The 13,915-nt window shown below is 44.1% G+C and overlaps 1 protein-coding gene across 5 annotated transcripts in view; it reads right to left on the reverse strand.

Moving 5' to 3' along the window:
* Positions 1-3,846: 3,846 nt before the first annotated feature.
* LOC138785532 (receptor-interacting serine/threonine-protein kinase 3-like) overlaps positions 3,847-13,915 on the reverse strand; it is a 51,735-nt gene continuing 41,666 nt past the window's right edge. For all 5 annotated transcript variants that reach the window (XM_069961580.1, XM_069961579.1, XM_069961582.1 and 2 more), the window contains 3 exons: positions 10,143-10,201; positions 8,197-8,230; positions 3,847-6,627 (listed from right to left, as the gene is read on the reverse strand). In XM_069961580.1, the coding sequence (XP_069817681.1) occupies positions 6,272-6,627; positions 8,197-8,230; positions 10,143-10,201 (449 nt within the window). In that variant the 3' untranslated portion in view covers positions 3,847-6,271. The remainder of the gene's footprint in view (positions 6,628-8,196; positions 8,231-10,142; positions 10,202-13,915) is intronic.

Here is a 13,915-nt window from a genome sequence, read left to right on the forward strand (position 1 = left end):
ATGTTGTATCCCCATACACATCTTCTAGGATGTTTGAGATCTGTTCAAACGTCTGTCTCAGCCTTGCTGGCTGTAGCAATACTGTCTTTCTGGCTTCCCCTTCTAATGTGTTCAAGGCTAGCTCTGCTTTCAGATGTGGGGCAATATTACACAGGCGTGCGGCTCCCTCCAGCCTCTCTCTCCAGTCCTCTAGCAACACACTGGATCCATTAAACTTAGGCAGATGACTCAGTAGCGCCCCCAATGGAACCATGGGCTGCATTCTGCTAACAGATGATGTTGCATCTTCTGCCGCCATATCAATTTCCATCCTGCCGACTACGCCACGTGTAAGGGTGCAGGTGGATGGCGACAAACTCACTCTGAGAGCTGAGTAATGTTAGAATAACTTTACTGATGATAATTCAGCAGTACAACAACATCCTCTTCAACTTGTGCAACAGGAAGATTCCTATATAGCAGGGATACTGTCTCTTTTAGAAACTAGGTAAGTATCAGGGAGGATACAACTTCAGTCTATGTGGTATAGCACAGCTATATGCAGTCTCTGAGGGGGCCCCACTTCCTGATCCTGCTAGTAACAATGGACTCCCCTGCAGCACCAGCTCTGTCTCCCCCAGCAGTACCTTCCTCCTTTCTGCAGTGATGAGGCTGGCTGGACACTCCTGTGTCAGTGTCCCTTTGTCCCAGGTGCTCTGCACTCCACTTGCTAGCACTGGGCTGTGTTGCTCTGTTCCTTCACTGCTGCACACTGCTCTGTCTGCTGTAGCTCTTATGGACCTGGCTGAGCTGTCCTGCTTGCTTGGGATCACCTTGTCACACCGCTCTTTAGCTCTAGCACAGGTCACTGCCCTTGACCTCCAGCACTGGAATTCTCTTTTTCTACAGGAACTGGATGGGTCACACTTCCAGAGTCTCTGGCTTTTCCTTCCCCAGTTTCCTCTGTTACTCCTAGCTGGGAACTGACTCACTCTGCTGGACGGAGGTGATAACATCCAACCTCTATGTTCTAATACTGCAGCAGAACCTTCTGGCATTACAGGGCTCCCTCTTGGTGCATTGCCCTTGATAAGATGAGGGAGCATGCGTACATGGGGATCAAATAAACTACAATAATAGGGAGTAATAATTCTGGAGAGGTCACCCATGCCAGACAGGTGAATAAGGAGGGGCCAGACTAAGCAAGGCACCCGGAGGAAAGGGCTGTTATCCTAGAAATATTTAACCAATACAATGGACATATACTATCGACAATAAATCTATCACTCGCACTACATATATCAGTCAGCAGGATCCACCAACCACACATTGCTATTTTCACCTGATTTTGTTGTTGTTGACTGATGAACCTTGTATTTGTGAAGCAGGAAATGGCAGGACCCCTGCACCTTAAATTCTTGTCATGTCTGTTTGTATTCCGGCTAAGCCCCGCCCCTTTGTTAACCCACTTTGCATTAAGCCCTGGGGTTTTTAACTAAATTGCTATTCTTATTGTCACCCCTGCCTATACTAGTTCTAGTTAGGAGCCTCATTTTCCACCAAGGTCAGACCTGCAGCAACCATGAGGAGGTTGGGCCTGCTGGTGACTTGTAGACAAAGGATATGGGGATGGCTGGATACAGGACTCCAATTTGATGCTTGGCTTTTTTTCGGCAAAGTCCTGTATGAACTGTACAGTTCTATAATCAGTGACTTACTATGTCGTGAAGTGCGGGGAGGGTGCTGGGGAAGACCAGAAGTCAGGCATCAAGTTGGTCACACTTAGCACATCGCTCATCTGGCATTTGCCCGAATTGCCAGATGGGCAGTCCGTCTGTTAATGTATAAATTCATATTGTAGCTGTTTGGCTATTGTATGTTCTTTGTACTACTACTTTACTTGCTAAACACTACTTAACAGCATATACTAAAGTAAAGTAAGCGCTGCACCTCACACCTATGGCTGATACTAATGCTTCTCAGCTACATTTAAAAACCAATTCCAGGATGTTGGGGCAATATGGTTTGATTAAATTATATACCATGTACCAGCGTGCAGGTCTCCTGGCTCACATGGGTCCCTACACTAACTCACCACCGTGTCAGTCAGCGACCGCCATCCCCGCAAGGCGTGCACAACCAGGGAAGGGGGGCCATAGAACGGCCCTGCAACCCCACTGTCACAGGACCTGCATGTGGTACACAGGGCTATTATGGTTTGATCAAATTATATACAGACACCCTAGTGTTGATTTTTAAAATAGGCCTAGCGACATTAGTATCAGCCATAGATGAGATGTGTCGTGTTTTACAGTTCTCCCCTTTCTGAACAGCTTGCACTCCTTTATAAGACCCACATGACCAGAATTAGCAGGATATGCCTGTGCTCATATGTCAGTACCTTATGTCTTTCCCATTCTGTGTGATCAGCAGTGGTTAGTGTAATACCTTATTCATACTTATTCATACCGTTGTTTGGGGGCAGCCTTCCTTGCCGGTGGTGCTGGCCAGGTTCTGGTGGGGCGTTTTGGGTTTGGTCCTGTGATATTGGGGTTGCAGGGCCATTCCATGTCCTCCCTTCCCTGCATGTGCAAGCTTTGCAGGGTTGGCGGTCACTGACCGACACGGTGTGGAGTTAGCGTAGGGACCCATATGAACCAGGGGACCTGCACGTGGTACACGGGGCTATTATGGTTTGATCAAATTATATACAGACACCCTGTTGGTGATTTTTAAAATAGGCCCAGCAGCATTAGTATCAGCCATAGATGGGATGTGCAGCCGTTCCTTTCTCTCCATGTCGTGATATACTAAAGTATATTGTCAATAGTATTACCACTGTGTCTTTACTATATCCCGTGGTCACTTGTATGGAAGTAAGGCTGTGGTGGCTTCAAGGGGTTGCAACAAATGGTATTACGTAGGGGTAGTTGGGTGCCTTAGTAAGTGGCATATTTCAAATAGCAGGGTGCCAATGTTAGCATAGTGTCCCCAGTGTACCACACATTCATTTTCAATGAGCTGATTTTGTGATACAAAGTGCAGGCAAATGATTTCTGACACCAGAATTCCATGAAACAATTGTAAACTTTACTAAACAGTTCATGTGCAAAAATCCAACAATTATACAGTCTTGTATAGCACAACGTAGATTTTACGCCTAAGGCTATGTTCACACAACATATGGACAACGGCCTCGGCGGCCGAATGGCTGAGCTGCCTTGAGACGTCACATCTCAAGCCGCAGCTCAAACCAAGAAGTGGCAGCGGGACGGGAGAACGGGGCGGCGCGATCTGGGACCCACCGCAGGAACCAGGGAGGTTAGTGGATGGCAGCGTCTGTATCCAACCCCTCCCTGGCCATACAGTAAAAATACCCTTAGCCCAGAGTACCCCTTTAACCCCTTAAGGACCGGGCCTGAAATGGCCTTAAGGATTGGGCCAATTGTCACTTTTGCGTTTTTGTTTTTTCCTCCTCATCTAAGAACCATAACTCTTTCATTTTTCCACGTACAGGGAAACGTGAGGTGTTTTTCAGGAACAGGTGTACTTTGCAGTGGCATCTTTAAAGGGAACCTGTCACCCCCTGTGCCGGGGCAGAGCCCGGCGGACCCCAAGCTAGAGACCCTTATACTTACCCCTGAGAACGAAGTCCCGCTTCTGGAGCCGCTCCCGCTGCCGAGATATCACCATCAGAAGCCCGGCGCACGCGCATCAGAGATGAGTCCGATGCCCATAGAGAATGAATGGAGCTGTCATTCTCTATGGGCATTGGACTCATCTCTGAGGCTTCCGACAGTAATATGTCTGCACCGGGAGCGGCTCCAGGAGTGGGACTTCGTTCTCCGGGGTAAGTATAAAGGTCTCTAGTGGGGGGTCAGCCTGGCTCTGCCTCGGCACAGGGGGTGAGAGGTTCCCTTTAAATCTGCCATAAAATAAATGACGGAACCCCCAAAATATCATTTGGGTCAAAAAATGCGATTTTGCACATTTTGGGGGGCTTCCATGTTTACGTAATGCACTTTATGGTAAAACTGGCATTTTTTCTTAATTGTATAGATCCGTCTGAACACAGCAATATGCATGTTTACTAGGTTTTCTAACGTTTTACTATTTTAATTTTTGGTGCCATGATCTCTAGTTTCTATTAATAACATTTTTTTATAGATATTGATCGCTTTTTATTAATTTTTTTATACATTTTTATAAAATGTAATTAAAAAAAAAGCAATCTCTGCCTTTTTATACCGCTTTTTGTTTACACCATTCCCCGTGTGGGAACAATATTGTTTTATTTTAATAGATCGGACGATTATGTATGCTATGGTATATTATATGTTAATTAACTATTATTTTTAGATGTTTTATGTATAAAATGGGAAGGGCGGATGATTTTCACTTTTATTGGGGGAGGGGCTTTGGGACATTTTTAAAAACTTAGCATAGCAGGGATCAGTGTAATCAGTGATCTTCTGATAGAGCCTGCCTGTGGCAGACTCTATCAGAAGATCAGACTGCACGGAGGTAAGGAGTATACCTCCCGCAGTCAGGCCATACTCAGGCCAGACACACTGCGGGGGTCCCGATCGGTAAGTGACAGGAGATGCTTCTGTCATTTACACTTTAACGCCGTGGTGGGAATGCGGCGTTTAGGGAGTTAATGGTGGGCGTCCACTCAATCGTGTCGACCTGCCATTGAGGGTGAGGGCCTGCCTGCAGAAAGTAGCCGGTCCCCACCGGCTATGGAGCGAGCTCAGCTTCTGAGCCCGCTCCATAGCGCGGGACCCCGGCAGGGTGTACATATACGTCCTCCTGCATCAAGGCCCCAGCTACGAGGGCGTAAATGTACGCCCGATGTCCTTAAGGGGTTAAAGGCCGTAGTAAATAACAGCCATTGCTCAATACATTATGTGAACAACGGCCATTGTTTGCACGGTGTGGAGTTAGCGTAGGGACCCGTGTGGACCAGAGGACCTGCGTGGTGGTACACGGGGCAATATGGCTCGATCAATTCATATACAGACACTCTGGTGTTGATTTTTAATATAGGCCTAGCGGCATTAGTATCAGCCATAGATGGGATGTGCAGCCGTTCCATTCTCTCCAGTTCGTGTTTTACAGTTCTCCCTCTCTGAACAGCTAGCACTCCTTTATAAGACCCACATGACCAAAATTAGCAGGATATGCCTGTGCTCACATGTCTGGACCCTATGTCTTCCCCATTCTGTGAGAGCAGCAATGGTAAGTGTAATACCATATTCATACTTGTGTCGTTTGGGGGCAGCCTTCCCCGCCGGTGGTGCTGGCTGGGTTTAGGTGGGGCTTTTTGGGTCTGGTCCTGTGACATTGGGGTTGCAGGGCCGTTCCATGGCCTCCCTTCCCTGCACGTGCACGCTTTGCGGGGTTGGCTGCCGCTGACCGACACGGTGTGGAGTTAGCGTAGGGACCCGTGTGGACCAGAGGACCTGCGCGGTGGTACACGGGGCAATATGGCTCGATCAATTCATATACAGACACTCTGGTGTTGATTTTTAATATAGGCCTAGCGGCATTAGTATCAGCCATAGATGGGATGTGCAGCGGTTCCATTCTCTCCAGTTCGCGTCTTATTCTGAGGTCATGTTGCTGATGACCTTACAGTGATTAACCCTCCTGGCATCACAGAGTGCACAGGCAGCCGGCCAGGGATACTATTTACATATGTTTACATGATCCGTTTCGGAAGGGAGGGGCAAGATCAGAGTGGGGACAGAGAGAACAGCTCAGACACAGTTTTTTGGGTCTTCAGCAGAAAGCAGCAGGCAGTATAGAACAAATTGTTAGTCTCCAGGAGAGGGAAGATGATTCAACAGGTATTTTACCTAACCGAATAACCCCTTTAAGGCACTTTAGTAGAAATACAGCTTGGTTGGTACTTAAACAAATCTTTGCTAATGCACATCTCTGTTTGGTTGTGGTTAAGACGAAATATTCATACACACAGAACAACTCTAGAGATCTGAGGGATGCGTGCAGGAGTATGACGTGAAAGTGGATCAGCACCTTCTCTGACAGGAGGCCAACTAAGAAAATGGTAAATAGCAGGGGGCAATTCCATAACTTACCATTAGCTACATTCATTGTTTATACAGATACCATACAATGGAAATGTGCATCTCTAATAAGCTACAAACCAATTTCCTTACGACATGATAAAACACATTACTTACATTTTTTAAATCACATCAGAGAATCTAAAACTAAACATTACATTAAACCCCCCCCCCCCACCACCTTAAAAAATAAAATAAAATCATTGTTCTGGCTTTTGTGTTGTGGGGTTTTCTATAGTGGACATGCTGCCTTGAGTTACTTGTGCGCCATTTACGTTACTGGAATGTCCTTCAGTTTTAGTTTGTATTGGATGGATGTTGGATTGTTCACTCTTAACTATATTCTCCTGTTTGGAAGGCTGATCGTGAGAAGCTGCTTGAGTAGTCTGTTTCTGTTTTGGGCTTGTCGGAGTCGGCTTCTGAATTCTTATGGTTTGGACTGGTTGGTGGCTGCTCATGTTTCGGTATGGACCAGGATGAGGACTGTCTGTGACAGTCAGACTGGTATTATCTCCAATTTGAAAATTTGTACAGTTGGAAATATTTATTGTAGAAGCTGAAATGAAATGACCGTAAATTATTTCTTGGGTTCCAAATGTAAAGTCCTTACAAAAAGAATGATATAGTTACACTGGGATTCCTAATGTATGATGCTCGGCAGTAAAATGTTGCTGCCTTCAAGCAGGCTAGAATGATGATCATACTAAAGGGTGGCTTAGGTGGCTTTATCAAACTTCCCAGAGGATAGGGGACAAATAAGAGATCCTGGGGGGTCTGACCTCCATACCCCCGCAATCTCCAGACCCATTGTTAACAATACAGCTGCGGATACGGCACCTGCTGTACTTGTCTCTTTCCAGCGGCTCCATAGAGAACAGCACTTGTCTCTTTCCTGCGGCTCCATAGGAATAAATAGTGCCGCGGGTCACGTGCCATACCTGAGGCTATATTCATACCATAGAGCCGGGGACCTGATCTAGAGATTGAGGGGTGGACGGAGGTCAGATCTCTTACTTGTTTCCTATTCAATGGATAAAACCATAGGCCTTGTCCTATATACAACTTGGCATTGCATTTACCTCCACTCCATTCTTGTTGCATCACTCTTCTCTTTTATTTCTGAGTTGGCTCAGATACTGGCTGAGTGACTGGTTCATGTAGATTTATTATTATTCACCTTGCTGAACGCCGCACAGCTGTGATGGCACTCCTTCTCCTCCATTTACTGTACATTGTAAGGCCATGTTCACACGTCGTATTGTAAAGATCATCCCAGCCGGTACTGCAGTACCGGCCGGATGATATTTCCTGCACCGGCATCACAACTCCCCATAGCTCACTATGAAGCATGCTGTCGGAGCCACTCGCTCCATAGTGTGCACTGACCTGGTTTCCTACGGCCGCTATTCACTGAATAGCGGCTGCAGAAAACTGACATGTCAGTTGTTTGCGGCGCCGCTAGGGGTCCCGGCCGGAGCGTATACTATGTGTGTATGCTCTGGCCGGGATCCCATAGACACCCGGCCAACGTATTTTTTCCTATTTATATGGCCTTTGTTGCAAATTGCAACAACGTAGGTATAAATATGGAAAAATATGTTGTGTGAACATAGCCTTAGGCTGGGTTCACACACAGTATATTTCGGTCAGTATTTGGTCAGTATTTTGCAACCTCAACCAGGAGTGGATTGGAAACACAGAAAGGCTCTGTTGACACAATGTTGAAATTGAGTGAATGGCCGTCATATAACAGTAAATAACGGCCATTATTTCAATACAACAGCCGTTGTTTTTAACAACAAATATTTGCCATTAAATGGCAGCCATCCTCTCAATTTTAACATTGTTTGAACAGAGCCTTTCTGTGTTTTCAATACACTCCTGGTTGAGGTTGCGATATGAGGACCACAATACTGACTGAAATATACGTAGTGTGAACCCAGCCTAAAATCTTATGAGCAGGAATCTCTCACTTTGTCTCTTTATTTGGTCACTTGATTTATTTACTTGTTATGTTTCATACAATATTTTATTGGTCCTGCATAAAGCATCATTTGTATTATTCTGCAGCCATTGCCATTGGATATTCTCCCATGTCTGGGTATAGGTAATAAAATATACTTACTATTTGGTTGAAAAGACTGAGGAAAGAAATAGTTCTGAAAAGAGAAACAAGAACAGTCAATGGCTAAACTAATGCTTCTATGCACATATTGACTATTACACTCAGGGTGGGTTCGCACATAATGTATCTCTTCACTGTCACTTTCAATACCATTACATACTCGCAGCAGAATTGTCAGCCCACTGCGAGTATGTAAAAGGCAGCCCCCTTAACCTCCGCGGCCTGGTACATACATTACCGGGTCCGCGCTCTGGACGACCCGTCCGGCCAGTGATTGCCTCGCCGCGGATATATCATGTGTGAACCCACCCTTAAAGGGATATTCCCATCTTATAAAGTGATGGCAAACTGGCAGAAAAGGACATTGAGTATGTTTTACTCCTAATAAGAGCAATGGGAGTTTAGGTAACTATGTTTCTTAACTTTATGTATTTTGGGACACAAATGTGCCAAAAGTTCTTAATTTTCAGTCAATATCTCAGTATTAAAAAACAAAAACGAAGCTGCAAAGCAGCAGCGATACGCATGAAGTACATTCGCTCCACTGGCGGAACGGGCCCAGTAGCATACAGGATGTATTAAGACTTATTGTTGTGCACTAATGCACTTTGCTCTATTATTGTCTCGCTGCCATTATTTCTTTCTTATATCCCATGATTCCTGGCCCTTACTTTGTGGGTTTATTATATCCTTGTCCAGTGTGCACTGTACCATAGAATGTTGTGGTTTAAGTTTTTAAATGTTTTTATGGTTTTTTGTGCTGTATACTCAATAAATTTTATTTGCTCTAGTATTTTGGTGTGCACATATGTTCTATACATGCCTCCTTTTTTTCTCTTTTTTTTTGTGTGTTTTGGCATGTTTGTAGCACCCAGTATCTTATCCATTTGTATATATAGTAGTGTCCACCTCCCTAGTACTTGAACCTATTCAAACTGACAATGCCAGGAATCACAGTGGATTTCACTGCAATACTCGCAGAATAAAATCTGCTGCGATTCTGCTATATGTGAACCCACTATGTTTAAGGAGTGTGATTTAACTCTTTAAGGATGAGGCTGATTTAGGCAGTTGAAGGGTTTATCCAGCACTACAAAAACACGGCCACTTTCCATGGCACTGCTCTTGTCTCCAGTTTGGGTGGTGCTTTGTAGGGTCCATTTACACAGAAAGATTATCTGACAGATTATCTGACAAAGATTTGAAGCCAAAGCCAGGAATGGATTTGAAAAGAGGAGAAATCTCAGGCTTTCCTTTATGACCTGATCTCTGTTTATAGTCTGTTCCTGGCTTTGGCTTAAAATCTTTGGCAGATAATCTGTCAGATAATCTTTCTGTGTAAATGGACCCTTATGCTGCGTTTACACGGAACGATTACCATGCGAATTTGCGCGATAACGATCAAATTCGAACGATAATCGTACGTGTAAACGCAGCGAACGATCAAACGACGAGCGAGAAATCGTTCATTTTGATCTTTGAACATGTTTTCAAATCGTCGTTGGTCGTTAGACCAAAATTCGCAGATCGTTCCGTGTAAACTGTCGTTCACCGATTTAACCTAGGTGCGAGATAGGCTTAAGCGATCGCAAAACGATCGCAAAACAATTTTTCCGTACGATATATTGTTCCGTCTAAACGCTGATCGTTATTAAAAAAAAAAAGTCGTTACTTAAAAAACGTTAATCGTACGATCGGGCAAATTATCGCTCCGTGTAAACGCAGCATTACTTGGCTCCATTGAAGTGAATGGAGCTTAATTGAAAACCGCACCTGAACTGGAGACAAGAGTCATGTTGTCTCTGGAAGAAAGTGGCCATGTTTTTGTAGCGCTGGATAACCCCTTTAAAAGCTACATTATATATATATATATATATATATATATATATATATATATATATATATATATATATGTCACACTTTTATTTATTGCTTTGGTGACTTACTGGTGAATGTTGATATGTATAGCGTGGTGGGAAGGTTGGAAGCCAAAACTGAGCAGCACCTGCAATAAAGCACATTTTAGGTATGGTTTTCATGTCCATAATATACACACATGAAAACACATGAAACACATGAAAAACATTTCAACATCGTGTTAACATATGAATACATGACACTGGGTAGTTATGAGTTTTGTGGAGGGTTACAGGGGTAGAAAGTTGTGAAGGGGCACTTCCATGATACCATGTTGCGTGCTGTTTACATATTAGTGTGAAGAGTAGATAGCTCATGGGGGATGTGATAGCTGATGTGACCACTCATGTACTGGCAAATGTCATGCACAAGGGTAATTTTTAAAATCCTTTTTTTTTTTTCAACATTCTTAATATGGTTATTAAGTACAGATTGATGAGGAGGGATTTATTTTTTTTTTTTAGCACAAGGCCTCAACATAGAAAAATGTGTCTGTGGGTCTGAGGAGTTTCCGAATACCCTTTATGTTGTGGATAGGTGATAAATGTCAATAACAGGAATACAGTTTTCATTATATAAAGCCTAGTTTTTATCATAGTTGCATTGTCTTCTTTTGGCTGTTTCTAGGCTGTTTTTTTTTTAACGGCTGTCATTTGGCACCAAAATGTGACCATTATATATGCCACCTAACACTCTGTGGTCTCCTGAAGCTCCCGATCCTCTCATGTCATGGCCACACTCAGAAAATGATCCTTCTGCCAATCAGTGACTAAGACGGGACACCTCTGCAGTCACTGACAGGCTGAATGGGTAGTTCCTGTGTTGTCATGGTGACACTCTAACCTGGGAGATTAAGGAGAATGGCGGCTAAAGGCCCTATTACATGAAGCAATTATCGGCCAAATACGGCCGATAATCACTTTGTGCAATAGAAGACAACAATCAACTGACATACATGATGTTGGCAGCTCCCCGTGCCCCCCAACGCACTTATCCACTTGCTGTCAGTGTGTGTAATAGCACCAGCAGTGAGCAGAGAACGAGGAGCAAGTGAACGCTGAGCTGAATGTGTGTATGAGCTCTAATTGTATGTTTGCACAGATTGGAGTTTCATTACGTTAATGCAATGGAGCATGGCTTGAGGGCAATTAAATTATCATTCACATTGCAGTTTCATTGCATTAAAGGAGAAGTTCAGGCAAAATGTATTTTTTAATATGTTATCACATAAAGAAAGTTAGACAAATTTCTAATGAGGTATACACTAATTACGGGAAATGCACATAAAGTGCTATTTCCCTCAATTTAGAAGATCAGGCATACTTCAATTTTCCTAAAATATCGTGACGTCACGAATCAGAGCAGGGATGGGTGTAATTCCTATGAAGCGTCCAGCAGGGGACGCAGTGTACGGAGAAATTAAATAGTAAGAATAACTATATCACAAGTGCCAGCAGCCCCATCCACGGCACATAGGATGGGGCTGCTGGCACTTGTGGTGCAGCTGCCCCCGTGCCAGCAGCCCCCCAGTGAACACCCCCATCACCTAAAGACCCCCAAACTACTCCCATCAGAAGTGCCAGCAGCCCTGTCCACGGGGCTGCTGGCACTTGTTGTGCGGCTCCCACCCCCCCCTCCCCCGTGTGCAACAGTATACCTCAGGGTAAGCTATGGGGTCCTTGGGGGGTGGGCACTGGTCTGAGGTCTGCTGTCACGCGGGGGGGTTGTCGCGGGAGCCGCACTACAAGTGCCAGCTGTCTGTTGCTCATCTCCCCGTGTAATAGAAGCATGTCAGCAGACAATTGCTGACTTCAGTAGGCAGCCTGAACGATCTACAAATTGTTTGGGCAGCCCCGATGCTCCCCGTTCACTGTCTGTGCATGGAATAGCACAGACAGAGAGCAGGGAATGAGGGGGAAGCAAGCGCTAAACTGACAGGCCGGTGTATGCTTCCCCCCTCATTATTGTGCTGTGTAATTTGGAGGATATAAGCAAATTAGTAAAAGGGAGTGTTCACACAGGCCAGATTTTTTATTGTAATTATTGAAACCAAAGCCTGAAGCAGATTATGAACACACAACATTTTTTTTTTTTTACACCTGTCATTTGGCGCCCAAATAACGACTGTTATTTCACAAGTTATCTTGGCTTATAAATGGAGGACAGGTTGTAAAGAAAAGACAGAGATGTCTCATCTTTTTAACCCCTTAGGGACCAAGCCTGTTTGGGCCTTAATGACCAGGCTCATTTTTCAAAATCTGACCTGTCTCACTTTATGCGTTTATAGCTCAGTGATGCTTTAACGTATGCTAGCGATTCTGAGATAGTTTTTTCGTAACATATGGTACTTTATGTTAGTGGCAAAATTTGGTCACTGTCTTGTGTGTTTTTTGTGAAAAACATCAAAATATAATGAAAAATTTGAAAATTTGCAACTTTGAAATTCATTGCTTCTAAAAAAAAAAAAAGGCACATGACAAAAATTAGTTATTAAGTTACATTACCAATATGTCTTCTTTATTCTGGCTTAATTTTGTAAACATATTTCACTTTTTTAGGGTGTTACGGGGCTTAAAAATGTATCAACAAATTATCAAATTTTCATGAAATTTCCAAAACTGATTTTTTTAGGGACCAGTTCTTTTTTTAAGTTGATTTAGGAGGCTTGTATGCTGGAAACCCCCATAAGTGACCCCATTTTGGAAACTAGACACCTTAAAGAATTAACCTGGGGGTATAATGAGCATTTTAACCCTACAGTGGCTGGAGGAAAGTATTCACAATTAGGCCGGAAAAAAATGGAAAATGGAAATTTTCCAATAATATATTTGTTAAGATTAAAGTATCTCATTTTCATAATAAACATGAGAGAAAATGCACCCCAAATTTTGTAACGCAGGTTCTCCTGAGTACAATGGTACCCCATATGTGGGCGTACACCACTGTATGGGCACACAGCGGGGCTCAGAAGGGAAGGAGCGCCTATTAGCATTTCCAGTTCAGATTTTGCTGAAGAAGTTTCTGGGTGTTTACTGGTTATCTGGGGTGGTAATGGACAATCTCGGGGTGTTTACTGGCTATCTGAGGTGGCAACAGGCAATCTGGTGGGTATGGGCAATCTGGGGTGGTTACGAGCAGTCTGTGCCAATCTGGGGTGGTTACGGTCAATCTGGGGTGGTCAGGGCAATCTGGGGTGGTTACGGGCAATCTGGGGGTGTTTACTGGCTGTATGGGTAAATGGAAATTTTCCAATAATATATTTGTTAAGATTAAAGTATCTCATTTTCATAATAAACATGAGAGAAAATGCACCCCAAATTTTGTAACGCAGGTTCTCCTGAGTACAATGGTACCCCATATGTGGGCGTACACCACTGTATGGGCACACAGCGGGGCTCAGAAGGGAAGGAGCGCCTATTAGCATTTCCAGTTCAGATTTTGCTGAAGAAGTTTCTGAGCGCCAGGTGCGTTTGCAGAGCCCCTGTCGTGTCAGCAGAATAGAACCCCCCCAAAAGTCACCCCATTTTGGAAAGTACACCCCTCAAAGAAAACATCTTGGGGTGTGGTGACCATTTTGACCCCACAGGTATTAGAGGAAAGTATTCAAAAGAAGACAGTAAAAATGAAAAAAATTAATTTTCCCAATAACATGTTTGTTTAGTTTGAAATTTCTCAATTTCACAAGGAACAGGGGAGAAAACTCACCCCAATATATGTAACGCAGGTTCTCCTGAGTAGAACGGTACCTCATATGTGGGAATAAACCACTGTGTGGGCACAAAGCGGGCCTCAGAAGGAAGGG

The sequence above is a fragment of the Dendropsophus ebraccatus genome, chromosome 3 (assembly GCF_027789765.1).
Source record: "Dendropsophus ebraccatus isolate aDenEbr1 chromosome 3, aDenEbr1.pat, whole genome shotgun sequence".
NCBI lineage: Eukaryota > Metazoa > Chordata > Amphibia > Anura > Hylidae > Dendropsophus > Dendropsophus ebraccatus.